We start from the raw sequence: 23,919 nt of genomic DNA, 5'->3' as shown, positions 1-23,919 counted from the left end.
AAAGCTTAAGTGTTCTATATCCTGTCCAAAGACAGATGGCTTTGCCTAGTTTAGACCACAGCTTGTTTAAGATTCTCATGAGAATTCTTTCAATGAAGAATGAACCGGTGAGGAGCTCTAATTAGCTTCTGATTGCAGTGCTAGAATGCCCATCTAAAGCATCTTGGGGAGGAAAGTGTTGAGTCTGGCTCACAGCTGGGGTTCATGAATGAAAGACAGGGAGGAGCTCAAGGCCGGATCTGGAGGCAGCATCTGAAGCAGAGACCATGGGAGATACTGGCCTGGTTTCTGTTGCTCACTCAGCCTTTTTGTATGACCCAGGACCACCTGCTCAGGGTGGTCCTCCTCATAGTGAGCTGGCCCCTCACACGTCTGTCTTAGTCAAGAAAATGCCCCCACAATCTTTCTTCCAGTCCAAGCTGATGAAGGAATTTTTCTCAGTGGAGGGTCCCTCTTCCCAGATGACTCTGGCTGGTGCAAAGTTGACATGGAACTTGCCAGCATGGCCAAATAACTGTGACACGTTATGTTGAAACGTTAATAAACTCTGTACACTTTCCACTTTTTCCTGGCCATAATAAAATCCACTTTCTTCCCAGGATTTGATTCCTGAACTACAATCAGGGACTATAGTAGCATTTTAATGAAGCTTTTTAAAATTCACAATCATATTTTTTTTTATTAATTTATAAAAGTTTCCACTCCCCCCCCTCCTCCCAATACCCTCCCACTCCCCCCACTCTCTTTCCTCCTCCCTCTCCAGTCCCAAGAGCAGTCAGGGTTTCCTGCCCTGTGGGAAGTTCAAGTTGCTCCCCCCTCCCTCCAGGTCTAGGAAGGTGAGCATCCAAACAGACTAGAATCCCAAAAAGCCAGTACATGCAGAGGAAACAAGTCCCAGTGCCATTATCAATGGCTTCTCAGACAGTCCCCGTGCCAGCCACATTCAGAGAATCCGGCCACATTCAGAGAATTCGGTTTGATCACGTGCTCATTCAGTCCCAGTCCAGTTGGCCTTGGTGAACTCTCATTAGATCAGCCCCCTTGTATCAGTGGGTGAACGCACTCCTCACAGTCCTGCCTTCCTTGTTCATGTTCTCCCTCCTTCTGCTTCTCATTTGGACCTAGGGAGTTAAGTCCAGTATTCCAATGTGGGTCTCTGTCTCTATCTCTATCCATCGCCAGATGAAGGTTCTAAGGTGATATGCAAAATATTCATCAGTATGGTTATGGGCCAAGGCCAGATCAGGCACCCTCTCCTCTGCTGCCCAGAGTACAATCTGGGGATATCTCCTTGGACCTGGGAACCCCTCTAGAATCAAGTCTCTTGTAAACGTGAAAATGGCTCCCTTAGTTGAGATATATACTTCCCTGATCCCATATCCATCCTTCCTCCCTTCCCCCATCCCAATCCCCCCAGCTTTCCCCAATCCTCCCCTATTCCCTTCCTCTAACCCTCTCCCCTTCCATCCACCCCCCGCCCCCATGACCGTGCACCTAAGGTTGCCTGGCACTCTTGTCTACTTCCAATATTCAGAAGGATAACGACATAATTTTCTTCAGGTTCACCTTCTTATTTAGCTTCTCTAGAATCACGAATGATAGCCTCAAAGACCTTTAATTATGGCTAGAATCCACTTATGAGTGAGTACATACCATATTCCTCTTTTTGTGTCTGGGTTACCTCACTCAGAAAAGCGTTTTCTATTTCCACCCATTTGCATGCAAAATTCAAGATGTCATTGTTTTTTACCGCTGAGTAAAACTCTAATGTGTATATGTTCCACACCTTCTTTAACCATTCTTCTATTGAGGGGCACCTAGATTGTTTCCAGATTCTGGCTATTAAAAATAGTGCTGCTATGACCATAGTTGAACAAATGCTTTTGTGGTATGATAGGGCATCTCTTGGGTATATTCCCAAGAGTGGAATTGCTGGGTCCTGTTGGAGGTTGACTCCCAGTTTCCTGAGAAACCGCCACACTGATTTCCACAGTGGCTGCACAAGTTTGCATTCCCACCAGCAATGGATGAGTGTTCCCCTCACTCCACATCCTCTCCAGCATAGGCTATCATTGATGTTTTTGAATTTAGCTAAACTGACTGGTGTAAAATGGTATCTCGTAGTTGTTTTGATTTGCATTTCCCTGATCGCTAAGGAGGTAGAGCATGACCTTAAGTGTCTTTTGGCCATTCGAAGTTCTTCTGTTGAGAACTCTGTTCAGATCACTACCCCATTTTTTAATTGGGTTAATTAGAGTTTTAGTGCCTAGTTTCTTGAGTTCTTTGTATATTTTGGAGATCAGACCTTTGTCTGATGAGGGGTTGGTGAAGATCTTCTCACAGTCGGAAGGTAGCCTTTTTGTCTTACTGACGGTGTCCTTTGCTTTACAGAAGCTTCTCAGTTTCAGGAGGTCCCATTTATTCATTGATTCTCTTATTGTCTGTGCTACTGGGGTTCTACCTAGGAAGTGGTCTCCTGTGCCTATGTCTTATAGACTACTTCCCACTTTCTCTTCTGTCAGGTTCAAAGTGGTCAGATTTGAGGTCTTTAATCCATTTGGATTTGATTTTTGTGCATGGTGATAGTTATGGATCTACTTTCATTCTTCTACAGGTTGACATCCAGTTATGACAGCACCATTTGTCAAAGATGCTTTCCTTCTTCCATTGCATACCTTTAGCTCCCTTGTCGAAAATCAAGTGCTCATGGGTTTGTAGGTTAATATCTGGGTCTTCTATTCAATTCCATAGGTCGACTTCTCTGTTCTTATGCCAATACCCAGCAGTTTTCAATACTGTAGCTCTGTAATAGAGTTTGAAGTCAGGGATGGTTATACCTCCAGAAGTTCCTTTATTGTATAAGATTGTTTTGGCTATCCTGGGTTTTTTGTTTTTCCATATAAACTTGATTATTGTTCTCTCAAGGTCTGTGAAGAAGTTTGATGGGATTTTGATGGGGATTGCATTGAATCTATAGATTACATTTCGGTAGAATTGCCATTTTAACTATGTTGATTCTCCCAATCCAAGAGCAGGGGAGATCTTTCCATTTTCTGGTATCCTCTTCAACTTCTTTCTTCAAAGTCTTAAAGTTCTTGTCAAATAGGTCTTTCACTTCCTTGGTTAGAGTTACACCAAGATATTTTATGCTATTTGTGGCTATCGTGAAAGGTGAAGTTTCTCTGATTTCCCTCCCTGCTTCTTTATCCTTTGTGTATAGGAGGGCAACTGATTTTTTTGGAGTTGATCTTGTACCCTGTCACATTACTAAAGGTGTTTATCAGCTGTAGGAGTTCTTTGGTAGAGTTTTTGGGGTCACTTATGTAAACTATCGTATCGTCAGCAAATAACGAGAGTTTAACTTCTTCCTTTCCAATTCGAATCCCCTTGATCCCCTTATGTTGTCTTATTGCTATTGCTAGAACGTCAAGCACTATATTGAAGAGGTATGGGGAGAGTGAACAGCCTTGTTGTGTTCCTGATTTCAATGGAATGGCTTTGAGTTTCTCTCCATTCAGTTTGATGTTAGCTGTCGGCTTGCTGTAAATAGCTTTTATTATATTTAGGTATGATCCTTGTATCCCCAATCTCTTCAACACCTTTATCATAAAGGGATGTTGAATTTTGTCAAATGCTTTTTCAGCATCTAATGAAATGATCATATGGTTTTTTCTATCAGTTTATTTATATGATGGATTACATTGATAGATTTGCGTATGTTGAACCAGCCCTGCATCTCTGGGATGAAGCCTACTTGATCATAATGGATAATTTTCGTAATGTGTTCTTGGATTCGGTTTGCCAGGATTTTGTTGAGAATTTTTGTGTCAATGTTCATGAGTGAGATTGGCCTGTAATTCTCTTTCTTGGTTGTGTCTTTGTGTGGTTTTGGTATCAGGGTAACTGTAGCTTCATAAAAAGAATTTGACAATGACTCTCCTGTTTCTATATTGTGAAATACATTAACGAGTATAGGTATTAGCACTTCTTGGAAGTTCTGGTAGAATTCTGCATTGAAACCATCTAGTCCTGGGCTTTTTTTGGTCGGGAGGTTTTTGATAACAGCTTCTAATTCTTCTCAACTAACCGGTTTATTTAGATTGTTCACCTGGTCTTGATTTAACTTTGGTAAATGGTACTTACATAAAAAACAATCCATTTCTTGTACACTTTCCAACTTTGTGGCATATAAACTTTCGTAGTAAGATCTCATGATTCTCTGAATTTCCTCTGTGTCTGTTGTTATGTCCCCCTTTTCATTTCTAATCTTATTAATTTGAGTGTTCTCTCTCTGCCGTTTGATTAGTTTGGCTAGGGGTTTGTCAATCTTGTTTATTTTCTCCAAGAACCAACTTTTTGTTTCGTTGATTCTTTGGATTGTTTTCTGTATTTCTATTTTGTTGATTTCAGCCCTCAGTTTGATTATTTCCAGTCTTCTACTCCTCCTGGGTGATTCTGCTTCTTTTTTTCTAGAGCTTTCAGGTGTGCTGTTAAGTCTCCAATGTGTGTTTTCTCCGTTTTCTTTAATTGGGCACTTAGTGCTATGAACTTTCCTCTTAGTACTGCTTTCATTGTGTCCCATAGGCTTGAGTATGTTGTTTCTTTATTTTTGTTAAATTCAAGGAAGAGTTTAATTTTTTTCTTTATTTCTTCCTTGACCCAGGGGTGATTCAGTAGTTGACTGTTCAACTTCCATGAATTTGTTGGCTTCCTGGGGGTAGCACTGTTGTTGAATTCTAACTTTCTTCCATGGTGATCCGACAAGACACAGGTGATTACTAATATTTTTTTGTATCTGTGGAAGTTTGCTTTGTTACCGAGTATGTGGCCAATTTTTGAGAAGGTTCCATGAGGTGCAGAGAAGAAGGTATATTCTTTTCTATTTGGGTGGAATGTTCTATAGATATCTGTTAAGTTCATTTGATTCATTATCTCTATTAATTCCCTTATTTCTCTGTTGGGTTTCTGTCTGATTGACCTGTCCATTGGTGAGAGAGGTGTGTTGAAGTCTCCTACTATTAGTGTGTGTGGTTTGATGACTGCCTTGAGTTCTAAAAGTTTTTCTTTTACGTAAGTGGGTTCTTTTATATTAGGGACATAGATATTCAGGATTGAGACTTCCTCCTGATGAATTGCCCCTGTTATGAGTATAAAATGTCTGTCTCCATCTCTTCTGATTGATTTTAGTTTGAAGTCAATTTTGTTGGAAATTAGAATGGCCACACCGGCTTGTTTCTTAGGTTCATTTGCTTGGAAAACTTTTTCCCAACCCTTTATTCTGAGTAGATGTCGGTCTTTGTGGTTGAGGTGTGTTTCTTGTAAACATCAGAATGTTGGATCCTGTTTTCGTATCCAATCTCTTAGTCTGTGCCTTTTTATTGGTGAGTTGAGCCCATTAATATTAAGTGATATTAATGACCAGTGGTTGTTTACTCCTTTTTTTTGTGTGTGTGTGTGTGTGTAGTAGAGTTTGTGTGTTTCCCTTCTTTGAGTTGTGCTTGTGAAGGGTCGCTAGATGTTTGAGTTATTGTAGGCAGTGTTGGCAATGTTGGGTTCCTTGGGTTGCGATTTTCCTTCTATTACTTTCTGTAAGGCTGGATTTGTGGCTACGAATTGTTTATATTTGTTTTTATCCTGGAATATTTTGTTTTCTCCGTTGATAGTGAACGATAGCTTGACTGGGTGTAGTAGTCTGGGCTTGCATCCATGGTCTCTTAGTTTCTGCAGTACCTCTATCCAGGACCTTCTGGCTTTCATGGTTTCCATAGAGAAGTCCGGTGTAATTCTGATAGCTTTACCTTTATAAGTTACTTGACCTTTTTCCTTTGTAGCTCTTAATATTCTTTCTTTAATCTGTACGTTTTGTGTTTTGATTATTATATGGCGAGGGGATTTTTTTTTTGATCCATTCTATTCAGTGTTCTGTATGCTTCTTGAACCTTCATAGGAATATCGTTCTTTAGGTTGGGAAAGTTTTCTTCTATAATTTTGTTGAATATATTTTCTGGGCCTTTGATCTGCAATTCTTCTCCTTCTCCAATCCCTATTATTCTTAGATTTGGTTTTTTTTATTGTGTCCCAGATTTCTTAAATGTTTAGTGATAAGAATTTGTTGGATTTGCCATTTTCTTTGATCAGAGCATTTATTTTCTCTATGGTGTCTTCATAATCTGAGATTTGTTCTTCTATCTCTTGTATTCTATTGGTTATGCTTGATTCTGTAGTCTCTGTTCGTTTATCTAGATTTTCCATATCCAGCCAGCCCTTGGTTTCTGTTTTCTTCATTGCCTCCATTTCAGTTTTCAATTCTTGAACTGTTTCCATTACCTATTTGATTGATTTTTCTTTGTTTTCCAGGGTATCATTCACGGATTTACTCATTTCTTCAAACTTTTTGTTATACTTCTCATCCATTTCTTTACTCATTTCTTTAAACTTTTTGTTTTATTTCTCATCCAATTCTTTAAGGGAGTTATTCATATTCTGTTTAAGGGACTCTATTGCTTTTATAATGGCACTTTTTTCCACTTCTTCTGAATTAAGGTGTTCAAGTCCTTCTAATGTAGGGTCGTTGGGATGTGGTGTTTTCATGTTGTTTTTCAGATTGTTGGAGGAGTTCTTGCCTTGGCGTCTGCCCATCTCTTCCTTCAAATGCTCTCTATTTGATCTTCTGATATAGGGTCAGGTTCCTTTGTTGGGCCCAATAATATATTTATAAGCTGGTCCTATTTAATTGTGCTAAGCTCCTAGGGTGGACCAGGAATACAATGCTGAATTGATGACCAAATTAGGAGGGAATAAATACTTCTTCCGAAGTAGAGTGAGCAGGAAATGTATGTATTCCTTCCTTGGCCAGGACTCAGCCCATTGCTTTGCATTGTTACTTCTCATCCCAGAGAAATAGCAGTAAATACATATTTGTGATCGTGTCGTTTATACTGAGAAGAAAAATGTGGTTAGGGCTTCCTTTGAAGTCACTGTATTATACACACACATAGGCACACACCTTTAAGTGTGAATTTGAGCAACTTATGAATATCCTAGAAGATCAAAGGACACAGTAATTGATTGTGAGCAGCAGCGGCGGTAAAGAAGAAAGGGAAGGTGTAAAACCTGCCCGACCGCCATCTGTGGAAACACTATCACCTGTGTGGGTTGCTCTGGAGGCAGCCCCACACCTGCACACCTGATTCGGGATGCTATGGCACTTGTGCTAGGAGTGGATTGCTCCAGATTTTCTGGAGGAACTTCTAGACAAAAAGTCCTGTTCCTCATTACACGGAGTTTCCTCTACTCTCTTGAAATATAAAATATTATTGTACTATTTTTCTAAAAAGAATTTTGAGTGGCATTTCTGAACAGAAGCTGGTCGGAAGACCGTGGGTAGGCATTTTGTAGACAGTTAACTCTTTTGTTCTTCATGTGGTTTGCTCTGGAAACTCACTACAAAGCTCCAGAGAATATAAGGGAGAACAAAATGTTAAAACAGTGCAAAGTCCTGTGTTTAGCAAGAGGGCATTGATATTAAATGAGGTACTATATGAATTCTGCATGGGTGGTGTTCTATGCATGCCAGCATTTGTAATGCTTTAATGGTTCTTACACAAAGTAATCCAGTTCACAAAAACATGTGGCAAAAAGTCCAAATGAACAAATAAGTGATCACTGTTTATTAAATTACTATCTGAAAACCTAAGGCAGAAAATATTCTTCAAGTATTCTGCCTTCAAGTTCTAGTATAATGGTGCATGGCTATAATTCTAGTACTCAGGAGACTGAGACAGAGGAATTGCATTTTTAAGGCCAAAGGTATAAGATAGTAATGTCAGCTAGAAATGGAATTTTTGTTCTTAATTTCATTGTGAAAGAATGAAAAAAGCTTCTCCTGGCTTTGACATGCAGCAACAGAGGGTTATCTGAAGTTCATTGTCACTGCTGCTGTGGTCGTAAGAATGCTTCTGTTAGCTGAAAATGGGTAATTATGAACATCAGTTTTGGGGGGAATCATTCTCAGTTTTGTGCCCTAAAAGTTCTAGTCACCTTTCTAAATAGTTTTGCTTACCCAAGCCATTTACTCTAAAAAAATAAAATAAAATAAACAAGATTTAAACTTAGGTTGCAAAAGCATATTTTAAACAGTAAAACAGACTAATAACAACTTAGAAAATAAAATGCTTATTAAAACTATAATGTTAATTATTTTTACCTTCCTTTTTACATAGCAGACAACTCATAAATAATTAGAAAATTAAAGTTGTCCTTTGGGTTAGTTAATAAATGAGAAGATGGTACATATCATACAAAACAGGATATGTTGAGATTTGAGCACAATTGTCCCCAAAGGTACGATGCTCTGCTGTATGTAGGCTGGGCTTTTGTATTTAACGGTCCCAGAGACTTTTCCTTCTGGACACATTATCTCTTCATGGATTATGAATGCTCACGAGGGATCTTTTGTTTTCACAGGTCTCTGCTTGGCTGTTGTTTCACACATGTTCTGTGCCAGATATTCCATGTTTGCAGCCAAACTGCTGACGCACATGATGGCAGCCAGCTTAGGAACACAGGTAGGAGACAGACGGCCATTTTGATTCGTCATGAGATGTCCTTCTCTCCACTTCTATGGTCCTTGAACTGAATGTCCATGAGTAACTTTTCTCAACTTAGCTGTTTGCTTTTGTATTGGAGAGATGTGGAGAAGAAGGGAAGCATTCAAAAATGATAATATCAGGTTCAGAATGTATATTTAAAAACTATTTGTTTTATTTTTGAAGTTAAAATGACCTCATTTCCCCATTGCCTTTTTTCTGCCCAAACTTAGTCACATACTCCTTTGCTCTCTGTCAAATTCATGGCCTCTTTTCTTAAACCTATCTATATATGTAAATATATATATATATATATATATATATATATATATATATATATATAACTCTCTATATAGAGAATTTTGCTACTGTTAATGAATTTTAATGTAAATATCTGATATGTATGATATTTGATAAAGTGTTATTCAACCCCAAAGGGTCATGACCCACAAGTTGAGAACCACCCTTTTAGAAGAACAATAGTATTTAGTTTCCCCCTAGGTCCATGGCCTATCTAGTCCCAGGTTCTTGACCATGCAGAATGACTGATTTCTTGATTGGAAGCTGGTTATATAAAGGGACTTAACTCTTATAAATCTTTCATTGTGAACTGTTACTTAGCAAACTCATGTGCTTTATTGAATTACCACGGGGGCTAAAATGAAAAATTATCTCGAACACTGGCATTCTGTTACATTTTTGTAGTTGTTGTTATTTCAGGAATGACAGTGTCCTTTATATTTCATAACATTATTTCAGAGAAAAATTAAGAGTTGTATTCCAGGTTCTATTTTTAAAGAATGTACAGACTATAGAAATTAGCAGCTGTTTTCAAAAGGAGGCTGCATCGAACTGACAGGGCTGTTTACATTACCCAGGAGCCAGTCATAACTGTCTGGTCTTGCCTTGGCTTCTTGTATCTAACACAGCAAAGAACTTGCATACTGTAATTAGAGTTTGCTTGGCTGTATTCACCACCCATTTTGGTGGTATTTTGGCAGCAGCATTTATATAAGATTTAATTATAGCACCATATTATTATAGACAATTCTTAAGCATGCTAGCAGACAAATTTGCTCGTGTCTGGGGATGAGAAGGAAAGACCAGAATCTATGTGTTAGAACATTGCCTATGAAGTCACATTGGGCTTTACTCCGATTCTGAAGAAAAAGATTAGTCAAGTGCATACATTTCCAGCATAATCTTAGAATGAATAAGACAATATGGCACAAAATCATGTAAGGAATGACTTGTGGCACAAAATAACTAAAAAATACCTTTCAATAGCTTATTTTACCCAAGGTAATGTTTTAGTTATTTTATGTCAGAAGTCATACAGTATAGAATTGGTGTAGTTTTCATAGAAGGACTGTTTTCTCTACATATTAACCAGCTACTTGGAATTTTAGATATATTATCTAACTTAAAGTGCATGTTTTTCTCAGTTAGCTAGGCAAGAACTTTTTAAAAAAGTATTTTATTTTTAGCTCCCAAAGACTGAAGTGACAAGCATGGGGCCTGCATGGGTCTGCACCAGACCCTCTGCATATGTGTTATGGCTGCTAGCATAGTGCTTTTGTGGGACTCCTAACAGTGGGAGCAGGTATGCTCTGACTCTTGCCTCCTCTTGGGACTCTTGTCCTTCTGTTGGGTTGCCTTGTCTAGTCTTGAGATGAGGGCTTTTATCTTGTCTAATTGTGTCTTGTTTGGTCATGTTTGGTTGTTGTCTCTTGGAGGCCTGCTCTTTTCTGAAGGGAAAGGGAGGGGGAGAGAGAGTGGATCTGAGGGAGATGGGAGGTGAGGAGGAGAGAGATGGGAGGAGTAGAGGGAGGGGAAACTGTGGTCTGGAAATAAAATATTTATTTTATTTTTAATACTATGTGTGTATGTGGGGAAGATGTGCTCATGAACAAAAGTTCTAGCAGAGAGAAGAAGGTATTACATTCTGTGGAACTGAATTCATGGGCTGTGGTGAGTCACCCAACATAAGTGCTGGGAACAGAACCCAGATCCTCAGCAAGGGCAGCAAGTGCTCTTAACTGCTGACTTGTCTTTCCAGCTCCAAAATGAGAAATGGAGATGTCTATAGAAACAACGGCTTCTACATATTCCAAATCCTGAAGAGTTTGTAGTAAAGTTATAGAATTGTATTACTGGGGTCATTATAAGTCCAGCCATGGTGCTCTCATTTTGGACCCTCCATTTTTGCAGAATAGACATCATTAGAGCTTAAATTAACTGGAGAAAAAAAAAGCAATGGTCCTTGCTAAAGGAATGAAATATTCTAATTAGTTTTTCCAGGAGTTTTATTTGTGAATACTGGGCATACAGGCAAGCCACAACCTTTCCTCTTCAGGACTTAGTTGATTGTGGTGTGTGTGTGTGTGTGTGTGTGTAGGAGGGAGCAGGATCTCATGTAGCAAGGCTACCTTGAATTGTTATGTAGATGAGGATGACCTTGAAATTCTGTTCTTTCTGCATCCACCTGTAGCATGCTGATGTTAAAGACTCGCATTTCCATACTGGTTTATGCTTTGTTGGAACTTGAACCCAAGGCCTTGGGCATGTTAGTCAAACACGACCCTCTGACACCTAGGTCTCATCCTGCTTGACCTTTTTGAAGTAGTACAGAGCCATGTATTTGTGAATCAGGCTGTCTGAAGTATGCTCAAGTTTGGTTGTTTATTAATTTTACTAACATATAGAATATTGTATCATCAATTTATTATATCCAGAAATGGAGGAAGATGCACAGAATCAATAGATTGTTCTTGTATTGAAGTTTGAAGGGTAAGGAGGTGGGAAGAAGGAGATGTAGAAATATGATCAATATACATATTTTGAAAAAAAATTAATTAAAAAAATCAAATGTTAATGATTCAATCCAAGTGGGTCGTTCTCTTTGAGTTTAATTGACCATAATATGCCAGCAGGTGGCAGTAGAAGATTTTTTTTCCCAAAAAAAAACCCAAATCAGTACTGCAGGGTTGGGGTTAGGTGAAAAACTAAATGCTTTCAACGATTTCTTTGGTTGACCTCAGAGAATTTGCAGTATAGCAAATACACATTTGTGGGTGCCTGGCTTTGTCCTCTTGTCCCTTGTATTTAAAATCAGGGTGAATGTATTTGTATGCGTTTGTAGGTTAGTAGCAGACAGCTTCTATCTACCTGTTCTTGGAAATGCCTTGCTGCTCCTGCCAGTCCTTTAAAATACAGGGCCGCAGAATTATTTTCCATCATTACACTTATGCTAATAGTCATGTGCCCACTATTAATATAGATATTTGTGTTTCTTGGGATATCATAGAACTTCTGAGATACGATTTATATGTTTAGTGGTTCATCGAAAGGGATGTGTTTTCCACCAGTGTCAAGTTGTATTTTCTCATTTATGTACAAGAAAGTGATAAAAAGAAGAAGAAGAAGAAGAAGAAGAAGGTGTGGGAGCACCCATTTCCAGGGCAATGGGAAACAGAGCCAGCAGACTTCCATGGCGTTGGCATATATTCCTGGGAAAAAACATCGAGTTCTATCTTTGGAACATTTATCTTACAATCACATTGCCCTGTGTGTGCCGTGAGCAGACTTGTGAGTGGCAGGACAAAGGGCATCTTTGCAGTTCAGGGCTTTCAGTTCCAGGGGTTCTATCGGGAAAAGCAACTCCCCACATCTAAAAAAAGAACAGAAAGATAACACTGTGTTTACTCAGATTAATAAAACCTGCCAACGGGGAAACATTCGATTTCTCTGTTTCTTTTTGTCTATTGGCTTTTCACCTTGTCTTCTGAAGTGGAATAACAAATCTGTCTAGAGAACCTTTATGTGAGTGGATGCCATTCCAAGTCCCGTTGAGCCTCCCTACGGATTGACACTGGCCAATGGGATGAGCTGAGAAGATGAAATACTTCAGTGGTTTTCGTTTTATTTTTTTTTTGCCAGCCGTTGGTTGTGCGTGGATTTTAGATTTGCCTCTCTTCTCCCATGAAGTCAGAAGAGGATTCTTCTTAATTCTGAGCACTGTTATGTAGAGTTCTGCAAAGGTTGAGCTGCTTCTTATTTTGCAACACTTAGGAAGGTCATTGGACAACGTCTCCTTCCCAGGAAGGATCCAGATTGTGCACAACTGCTAAACGGCTTTCCTCTTGAATCTGAGCTTTCTGGCATTTTAACTCTGAGTACCTAACATCTTTGCAAGTTTCTGGGGGTCACTGACTACATCTCTGAAGCCAAAGCCATGTGATCCAGGAACAGTGGTTCCTTTCGGTAGGATGGGGCCTAATTTTTCCAAGCAACTTGACCTGTTGTGTTGAAACTGTTACTGAAAAAAAAAAGATCATGCAATTAGGGCCCTAAATGCTATATCTAACTAGGAATTCTGTCTACCAATCATCCATCTATCTAACTATGTATGTATGCTTGTATGTATGTATGTATGTGTATAATCTGTCTATCTATCTATCTATCTATCTATCTATCTATCTATCTATCTATCTATCTATCTATCTCTAGCATGATAACCATCATTTGGCTGGCTGGATGTTTGTTATCTATCTGTCTATCAGTTGTAAGAAGAGCTGGTTTTCCCTTAGCTAGAACTTTTTGCTACTCACTTATTATAATCTGACTTTTGCTGTCTTTACTTTTGCTACTAAAAAGAAAAGAAAGTTTTAAGAGTTAGATACTAGAATAAAAACTAGATCTTGCTTTGAAGACTGGGAACCTTTTTGGTTTTTTGAGACAAGACAGGGTTTCTCTATGTATCTCTGGCTATCCTAGAACTCACTCTTTAGACCAGGCTGACTCTGCACTCACAGAGATCCACCTGCCTCTGCCTCCCTGAGTGCTGGGATTAAAGGTGTGCACCACCACCGCCCAACTGGGAAGTTAAACTGTACCAAAGACTTTCATTCAGAACACTGTGACTTGCATGTTGTACAGATATAAATGGACCAAGGATTTTCTAAACTGTAGCGTAAGCAGCCGATTCAAGTTCAGATGCTGAACCAGTCGTCAGGGCTGCCTCATCCGGTTCATCAGCAGACTGGAGCAGCCAGGAGTGGCCTACCCACGCCTCTGCTTGTTCCTGCTGCCTCTGTTGTCATCGTTATTACTGAGCCTAAGATGACAGCATTCATTCTGCACTAGACAATTATCTTAAGAAAGCCCACCAACTTTTAATTTTATTTAAGATTAAAAAAAGGAAGTAAAATATCTTTAAAACTACTTTTAGCTAATTATCATTACCTCATCTTTGGAGGAATGTCTCTTATGTTAACTTGTTTTTTTCTGTATATGCACTTACGGAATGCATGTATACACACATGTGTTTTCATGTGTACATGTGTGTGCATGTGTGTTTTCATGTGTACTTGTGGAAGAATCAGGCTGATTTCTGCAATGTTTTCTTTTTTGGTTGTTGCTTTTGTTTGTTTGTTTGTTTTTGTGTTTGTTTTCCTAGACAGGGTTTCTCTGTGTAGCGTTGGAGCCTGTCCTGGAACTTGCTCTGTAGACCAGGCTGGCCTCGAACTCACAAAGATCGCCTGCCTCTGCCTCCTGAGTGCAAGTGCTAAGATTAAAGGGTGTGCGCCACCACTGCCTGGCTCAGCAATTTTTTGATCCCTGTTTCACATTATTTAGTGAGACAGGGTCTCTTAATCAAACCCAGAGCTTTCCAATAGGGCTAATCTTGTTAGCCAACTGTCTTCTTCTGGGTATCTCTGTCTCCTCCTTCCAAGACTGGAATTATAGGTGACCCTCATGACCAGATAATATTTACAAGGATTCTGGGGATGGGGACTCTAGTCTTGCTTGCATGGCCAGTGTTTTAACTGCTGAGCCACCTCTCCAGCCACTCACGTTACTTTTTTGTCTTTTAATTGATCCATAAGTTTTGTTCATATTTGTGGGGACAGTGTAAGTCAGTGCATGCCCATAGTGTGTAATAATTAATTAGGAGATGAGTGTGAGTCCCTCTGCATGTCACTTCTGTGTGGGGCTCTTCAGACTCGCCTTTATTAGTCTGAAATGTGTGGCAGAGTGTCGCAGGCTGTCATTACTCTATGATGCTGTGCATCACCAGAGCTGACCCCTCTCATTTTCCTGCACCTTGGTACCTTCCTGCATCTTCTTCTCGTATCTTCTTCCTGTATCTTCATACCTGTTATCTAGCCTCTCCTTAGTTTTCCTTTTCTACCCTATCAGTCTCTTGTGAGTATACTTCTATTTTCTTCTTTAGTTTTTGCCCCCTGTTTTCTTTTCGTTTCTTTTCCTTCCAAGACTAAGACAGAGATTTTTCTCCGCAAGCTTATATTGGACACACATGAAGTTTTGATTTGGTCCTTTCTCATAAAATTTCACACTTAGAGGAATTTGCTAGTTCTTTGCTATAATAAACGACTAAGCTAAGTATGATGGCTTACACATGTAACCTTTGCATTCTAAGAGCTGAGTCAGGAGGATTCCTGCAAGGTTGAGTTCAGCCTATTGCCGTTATTATTAGGTTGGGCTGTAATGTAAGACTCTGCTGTATGCAAGTACTAGAGAGCTGGAACCAGCTGCTTTTTCCAGATTGTTCCTTCATTTTGAACAGCTGGACTGCATCCACCTTTTTATACAAATCTTTTCAGAGATATTTAATGATATTTTTTCTTCATATAAGAGTTGACTTAATAGACACAACTAGATAGGAATGCATGTTTAAGGTGGGTTTATCATGGTCATTACCCCTTAACCTAGTTATATGCAATGCATCTGGCAGAAAAATCATCACACGCACACTTAACAGTCCAGTAGTGAAATTAAAATAAGAAAAATTGGGAGGCCAATGACTTCCTCCGAGGTGCTCTGTCCAAGGCTACATAGGGTAAGAAGAAACAGCCTCACTGTGTACAGTGTCTGCAGTGGAGTGGAAGCCAGCCTGGATGCTGGCGTTTGATTTGGAGACAGAATATGTCACAGTGTAGGCAGGAAGAGAGTAACCATAAAAGTATGGCAGTGTAGTGAGCCTGGTGAGCATCCCTTGGGTAGGAAAACAGATGCCTGCTGAGAAGTGGGGAAGTTGGAAGGTGGGAGAGTTCTATGCTGTGTGAGATCTGTCTGGAGTTGGAGTCTCCACTGGTGTCACCATGCAGAAGTCCTGTTTTGTGGAGCAACACCGTAGTGAGGGTTTGAAAGAAAGCTGATTAAGACAGATCAAAGGCTAGAGCTGGGCAGACGAGCTTTAAAAGGGCCCAAGGGGGAAACTTGCTGCTATCTGCTGTGGTTGGTTGGAAACTTAGACAATAATGATGGAAATCAGAATTCAAAGGATAAAAACTGATAAAAATGACATTGTTTTGCATTGTGGAAGTTTTGATTTTGTTTCTCTTTTAAACAAATAACAAGAATATACTGCAGGCTTTATCTTATTTAATAAACATTAATATAATAATCACTAAATATTATATAAGGATATGCAATAGGTATAGTATATTGCTATCTATCAGATGGAAAAGTGGCGTCATACAGAGTTTACTGCAGAGCTGGCAAAGCCTCCAGTCGATGCTGTGACCACTCTGCAATGCTGCCTCACAAAAGAAGTTCACCTAACGTATCACTGAAGGAGGAGGCTCCTAGGGAATACGTGGAATAGCTGTTTCCTTAAGGTGGGCATGGAGCGGCAATTTTCTTTGGCTTCACTGGAAAGGCTGAAAGGATCTTATGTGGAAATGAGCACTGTTTGGAGTTTGGGGGTTTTAAATGTTTCTATAGTACATTCAAGCTGATAAAGAAGTTATTTCCTGGATTGATGTCTTGATGCTGTAAAGTAAATCCTATGAGGAGTCTTTGAAATACAGAAAGTCTTTAGTGGTTATCGCTTCCTAGGACCTAGAGGTGTTAATTATCCCTACGTTACATATTGGGAAGCAAGGCTTAGAAAGATTTCATTTCCTGCCTAGAACATCCTAAGAATGTTAAAGAAAAGGGGATTTCCATGGAAGTCCGTGTAGCTAGGAAACCCAGATTTTATATGCCATATTGTGTAGAGTAAGTTAGGGTGCTTACAGATAATTAGAATATAAAGACCACTTTGAAATCAAGAAAAGAAATGATTGATCTTCCGTGGGACATTATTTCTCAAGTTCAACAAAAACCAAGTCCCTGGGAACCTGTGGAAAACATGGTGGGAAGTAGAAAAGATTAAAGAGACTGAAGAGGCCATCACTCCAAACATGGGAGAAATCTGACTGTGGGTGGGAGCTGCTCCCGAGGAACGACGAGCAACTGCTCCTCCTCATCTGCCTCCTCGTCCTCCTCCTCCTCCTCGTCCTCTTCCTTCTCCTCCTTTTCCTCCTCTTTATCCTCCTTCTTGTTCGCCTTCCCCCCCTCCTCCAGAGGCTTTGATCTAAGAAGCTCTTTGAGGAAAACGGGCCCCTCCACCTGCCACCGGGAGACAGCTCTGTGCTTCCTTGATGATAATTTCCAGTCGAGACCTGACCTGTAGAAGCTCCGTGGAAGATTTATAGGAAGTAGTAACTTTCTCTTTGTTCCAGCGTTTTACTCATACAGTTTATCACTTCAATTTTTTAAAAAGAAAATGATAACAAATCGCTCCTTACATGTGTACCAAGCCTTTAATCCCATGGATGTCATGGCGCATGTCTGTGATTCTATTTCTCATGATGCAGAGGCAGGGGGATGTCTAGTTGGAGGGCGGCCTGAGCTGCGTATTGACACCCTGACTTGAAAAGACAAAAAACAAAAACACATGTTTATAAAACTCCAACATTTTGGCTAATATTATTCATTAATATTTATACAGCTTTTATAACAAAAACACTATATAGTGTGTTTTGGGGACTTAGGATCCTTCAAGTCAAAAATGACATCAACTTGAATATTGATAAAAGTACCATTTTCAAGAAGGAAATATTTACACACTGTATTTATCTTGAGTGTTTCTTTTCTACATCAAGTCTTTCTCGGAATGTTTCAATAACAAAATCCAGTTCACTTTTTTCACCAAGCCTTGAAAGCTCAGCTCAGAGACTTCTCACTAAATTGAAAACAAGTGGACACCGAAGGGATAAAAATAGTCCCATGGCCACACTATTGGGAAATCCAAACTTTCCCAAGTGCCGAGAGAGCAAAGCAACAGAAAGCGTGAGTAATAATCCAAATGAGGCTACGGTGACATTATCATGTTTGAAACATGGCTTTTGTTACTTGGAAAATTCGTGAGGCAAATCCAGACTTTACCAGAAAATACCAGTTTGGAATCTTCTATTACAGCCTCAGAAACATAAACTATCCTTGACTTTTAAAAGACTTCTTTTGATGTCTCTAACAAGGCTCGAAAAAAATGTTTTGTGAACTTTTAATGATAGCTTTAAAGGACTTTAAATAACAAATATGCAAGCATCTGGGTTCTGGAATTAGGAGGACACATGAGTAACATCCCTACATTGAAAAACAATCATTGGCAAAATAGTAAGAAAGCCCATCTTGCGGAGCCATTAGGGAGACAGACAGTTACTGTTGTTCAGTAACCATAAAATGAAACCTCAGAATGGCTGTAGATCGGCAGGGATTGACTGCTATGCCACCGACACGCAGTGGCCTTTGGGAAGCCCCTGCACCCTGGCACCCAGAGGCTCTGTGTGTCCCCCTGGGGAGCTAGAGCCTGTGTCTCTCTACTTGATGCTGTGTTTAATCAGATGCAACAGTTGTGACAGCTTCATAGGTGTGTCCCTCCTTCCCTCCCTTAATACTCCATTCTATCAAGCTTGTTCCCAGCCCTATTGTGTATAATTAGAGATTAATACCGATTTGTTATCTTTTTCAAATAAGCCATTTTCCTTCTAATCAGAATACCTTTCATGTGCTTGTGTCCTTACCGCTGGTGTTGAATTCTTGAACGTTTCAAAGGGGTTAGACTTGTTTATTAGTCCTTTCTATTAAACGATGCATGTATATGTACTGATATGTGGCATGGGTTTGTGTATGTAGCTACAATCTGAAAGTTAAAATAAATGTATTTTTTTTTAAATCCAGAAACATACATTTAAGCATTTGGTGTTGTTGAAAACTATGAAAAACACTTAATATATGTAATTCCACGTAATATTTATTGTACTGTGTGAGACAAAGTCCAGGTGGGGATTTGTTTTGTCCACTTCCACAGAAGAGTTACAGGTTTTTATAATTAATTATTTGCTGCACTGTGCCTGTAACCAACCCGTCATTTTATTTAATAGGACCTGGCTCTCTTTTGTGACTTTTCAATCAGTAGTCCTTACACTATTGGACTCTAGAATTCCATTTTAAATGCCCCAGGAAGCTGGAGAATCCTGACTTACTTGCTCTACCAAGAGAGAGTCCTGTGTTTAGTTGGCTTAAAGCTCCTGAGGGAAGAGACTACTCCTTTGTATATTACGTACTATGCCAAAAGGTAAAAACCAAAATAACAAGTCGTAAAAATAAAGCAGCTTTTCCTATAGGCCTGCCACTCTGGCTGAGTCCAAGCATGTCTGCTCCCAGAACATACACTCTGTGTTCTGCCAGGAGGGAGGCTCTTGGTTTCAGGCACCATGTTTTGGTTCTAAGGGTAGATATGGTTGCCAGACTGAAACATTTGTAGGTTACATGTCAACAACCAAGAGGGGTTGAGCCAAACTTCTTCTGCAGATGAGAGCATATGCAAATGATCTTGGGTTTCAGCTTGCGAAGGAAGAAATGTTATGGTTGTGCTGTCTTCGGTTTGTTCTCATGCCCCCCTCGACAGCTGAGTAGAAGGGAACCCTGGAGGGTGGGTTTCAGTGTTACCTATGCCTAATGCTTTCGGAATATGAATTTCTTTTAAAAGCACACATTTGAAGAGTTTAAGCATATTGGAGAGCTAAATAAACTTTCTTTCTCTTTAGAGAGTATAGTCTAGTCACATCTGTTTCTCTCAGTTCCCACCATTTCAGATTCGTCTAGCTCATCTCCTTTTACAGTGGCCTCCACACTGTTCCCTGTGTTTGCATTCTGATCTCTCCTTCTGTCTGTCCTCCCTCTCCTTTTCTTCCTGCTCCTCCGTGTGAGTGTGTGTGTGTGTGTGTGCATGTGTGTGTGTGTGTGTGTGTGTGTGTGTAAGCCAATGGAGACTATTATCACTCCCCGTCTTATTTTTGAAACAGGGTCTCTCACTGAACCGGAAGCACACCCATTCTGCAGGTTTCTTGCCTAGAGAATCCTGTCTCTGCCTCCCCAGCACAAGGATTAAACTCACAGAGCTTAAAGATGGTTCCTGAGGTTCACACGCAGGGCCTCATGGGTATATGCAAGCCTACTCCTGACTGATTCCTCTTAGCTCCTCTGGATTCCATCTTTGTAGACCTTTTCCTTCTCAACATCTGGAGGGATCTCTTTAAAGACAAATGAGCTGCAATCAGTGTCCCCTCAAAACTCTCCTGTGGCCTCCTATTGCACATGACAGAGGAACCTCTCTCCAGCTTCCGGCCTCACCAGGGTCAGTTGGTGCCTTTTCTGGACTCACACTTTGACCCCGTTCCTTCTTGCCCAGGTCCCAGAAAGGGATGAGACACAGTTTCTGAGTTGTCCCTGACCCACAAAGTCACCTTGCTGTTAACTTCAGTCATATTATTATTAAGGTCTTATTTTTCCTGTTCCGGTGTTGAATTCCGTCTTCCTTTCTTTCCAGTTTCCACCCCACATTATCAACTCCACTAGATCAAAAGTTGCTTGTCTTTTTTCACTGCTGTTTCTAATGTCCACAAAAAAACTTTCTGGCGCATAATAAACTTTCAGATTGGCTGGTGAAATAAATGAGAAAAACAGTGAAGTTAAAGCATGTTACAGATTTGTCTGTCAGAATAACAGTCTTCAACAATCTAAACTCTCCTGTCACCGTTTTCTCAAAAACACCCTTACTTCCTCTGCTCTTAACTCTTTAAAAGGGCAAATTAGACCAACAGCTTTAAAATAGAAATTATTCCTACTCTTAAATGCAGTGCTGTAATCTACTTTTAATGAACAAGTTGTATTACGTATCTTTAAGTTAAATGTATTTAATCCAAAATTAGTTTTACCAGAGGAATAAAAGTTCATGTGTCAAGCCAAAGCCCATGTATCTCCTAATCTGTCTGACTATTGCAGATCTTAATTGTACTTTGTAACTTCTTTGCATGTTAAAACACATTCAAAATTCTGAACAGCTAAATCCAGAACATCACTGCTGTTCTCCCAGGCTCTCTTGTAGGGCTCTGCCCCATTCCAAAGCCCATAGGAGTAGGTAGCAGAGGCACAGACCCACGGCGGGGTGGGGAAAGGTGAGCCGGGGCGAATGCACCTCACCCTGAAAGCAGCTTCGTGGGTTCAGGCGGACGCTGCTGCAGGTGACTCAGTAGCGCCTGTTGATATTTCGGAAGTGCAGTGGCATAGACTGTGCATAGAAATTTTGTTCTTAAAGCATCTTTACCAATTCCTTATCTATGGCCAAGGTTTGAAGTGAGAACAACCTTGGCGGCATATAGAAAACATTTTCCTATAATTTTTCTATATTCCCTAGCAGTGAAAATTGTGTGAAGAATAGACATATTCATGATCAATGTGAATTACCTATGTATAATAGGTGATTCTGATAAATAACTAATAAATGTATGTCATGCCAAAGTAGTTAACATAGACCATTAAAGTAAGGAAGTAAGGAATTAGTGGTAGGTTAGAATTTGGGCTGCGTATCCCAATATATATGCTCGTAATATAGATTACGAACAATCCTGTTACATTGTTGTCATTTTCTTTGTGAATTTTGTGATTTATTTTGTCTAATGTCACTTTCTAAAGTCTTTTAGCCCATGAGTAGCTGAAGCTTTCTTTAAAAAGTTGTATTAATGATATAATATAACAACCATAACTTTCTACTACCTATCCAAAAATATTTAAAAATTTAAGAAGTAAAATTTTATTCCTTGGAAGTAGACGGAAACTGGAAGTGTTGAGTCTTTTTGCCACTTTGAATTTGCCAAGGGAAATGATCAATAAATATTCATTTTGGAAGAGCAGGAAAGTATTAGCAATTACCTAAGTTCAGTTGTACAGGCGCTAATAGCACAGACTCCTCACTCTGTAGTGGGTCAGTACTGCTGTAATTGACCACAGGAACTCAGACTAGCCAACTGGGAGAGTTTTGATCTGGGTTTTGCAATCATCAGCGCCCCACCCCCCAGATACTCATAAGACTCCAATATAAATGTCCTATTCCCCTAGATAAGGAGTGGGGCTTAGGATAATTTTGATGAAGATGAGAATGCTTAAGCTATAATGAACGATGAGCTGCCTTCATCAGGTAGACTTTATAACTAAAAGACAGTCATTAGTAGAGGCAGAGGTACACCGGGTATCTGGTTAGGATCAGTGATGCAGAGGAATTGCTTTAACCTGGATTATGCTCAGTCTGCAAGGACTCGCTGGTGGTTCAACTGGTTAAGAGTTGCTGCGGGAGGGATCTACTTCCATTGCAGACTTGGAAGGGGTGTTGAATACTTCCACACCCAGGCACAAATGACTTAGGTAAAGTAACAAAAAGTAGGAAGGCCTTCCAAGTATTCCTGGTGAGAGTTTGAGCCCCATTGATATGTATGTGTGTCTAAAAAGCACTTCTCTTAGAAACATATTATCTGATCTAAAAAGCCCAAAGTGCCCATCTTCTACTACATCTGGAAGCTTTTCTATTAGGCATGAGTAAGATGGCAGGGCTTTTTGGTTTTTGTTTTTAATTTTTGGTCCTTTATTGTTGTACTGAGTTAACATCTATTAGAAATTAAGCATTTACTATATATTGAAATAGATTTATCTATTGTAATGTCTTACAATCTTAAAAAATTCTTTGTTACTATTTCCAGTGAAGAAACGGGAAACAATCAGGTACTAACTAAGTATTTATAAATACTACTTCACATTTATTCTATCAAGATCATGCACCAAGGACTCACAGAAACATAATACATGTATGTTTATAGAAACAATTAATGAAAAAAGAGGCCATGAATTTGAAAGAGAACAAGGAGGAGAATATGAAAGGTATTGGAAGGAAGAAAAAAAAATAAAAGAAACAATTTTAAAATATGTATTTAATACAAAAAGTAAAAATAAATGAAAAAGACCCACAAATGCTTAATCAATATAACTTTTGCCTTTTGTAATATTTAAAAGTCCAAAAAGTAATAATTAAACATTACTTTTATATGACCTTTATTATATAAGCCCTAGTGGAATAATTTCAGGTAGAAATACAATGAAATTTAAAAAAAAAATCCAAAAAAACCCAAGCTAACTGGATAACCGTGGAAAATGTATCCTGTGTATATTTTCAATGAGACTGCTGTGTCAGCTCACCATTAATTCATATTCTTGAGGTAAAGAGAGGATTCACAGCACACAAAGATATGGTAAAATAACACAGGAAGATAGTTGTGCTGTTGTTTAAGCTTTACCATGTGCACTTCTTTTCTCTAAGTTATTAATAGGCTTGAGAAAAATAATATAAGCAGTTGGTCCTAAATAGAAGCAAGTTGGGGAGAACAGACTTCCGTCAGAGCCGGCTGCTGTTTTGGAGAGGGGAAGCTGGAGTCGGATAGTTTTGTGAGAAACTGGGAAAGAGGAAGCAATTCAGCCTCACAATCACTACTGATATTTGATTTACTCTTTTTGGAGTTTACAAGTGGCTGCCAAGTTGCGTCTAATGCATGCTGCGTAATCCTTGGAGGCCTCCCCCCAGGCTGATGTGTGCGTCAGTGGTGACCATGAGAGAGGAAGCAACTTAGAAAAGATTGTTTACTACTTAGTTTAACATGGAATGAAAAGACTAAAATAAGCAGTTCAGGGCAACACTGGGAAGCTGGTTTTTGTTATTGTTATTGTTTTTTTTTTCCAGAAGAAAATAAATTCATGACTCCCCCAGGGAGACAGCAAGCACACAATCCCAAATGTTAATTAGAATGCCATTCTAAGCAGCAGTTTTTAATGACTTCTTTGAAGGTCACTAGGAGAAGGCAGAAGCATGCTTTTAAAATGACTTCCATCTTCACCGTCATTTGTAAGCCCCATGTGAGATTAAACAAACAAACAGACTAACCAGAAATTACCTCAGTGCTTTGGTCATTTTATCAGTTCCATGTGAGAGCAGACCAACAGACTGCCCTGTCTGATGGCGTCCTCAAGAGCACAGCGATCTAGGAGTACGGAGGAGATTGCATGGTAAACAGAGGGTGTGTGGAAAAAGCTGCGGAGAGCCCTGTAGTGGCCTTGCAGTCTTTGTTGCTGGGTACTTACTCATTTTCCCAGTTAA

General features: G+C 39.5%; 1 protein-coding gene across 1 annotated transcript in view; it reads left to right on the top strand.

The window, feature by feature from the left end:
* Positions 1 to 23,919, top strand: part of Adgrv1 (adhesion G protein-coupled receptor V1) — a 504,420-nt gene that overhangs the window by 215,623 nt on the left and 264,878 nt on the right. Inside the window, exon 82 of the mRNA XM_087896763.1 lies at positions 8,467 to 8,567. Coding sequence (XP_087752889.1) covers positions 8,467 to 8,567 — 101 coding nt within the window. The remainder of the gene's footprint in view (positions 1 to 8,466; positions 8,568 to 23,919) is intronic.

This window comes from Myodes glareolus, chromosome 15, assembly GCF_982192425.1.
Source record: "Myodes glareolus chromosome 15, mMyoGla1.1, whole genome shotgun sequence".
Taxonomy (NCBI): Eukaryota; Metazoa; Chordata; class Mammalia; order Rodentia; family Cricetidae; genus Myodes; species Myodes glareolus.
The sequence above is the reverse complement of the archived record's forward strand: the minus strand, read 5'-3'. Positions and strand labels throughout refer to the sequence as shown.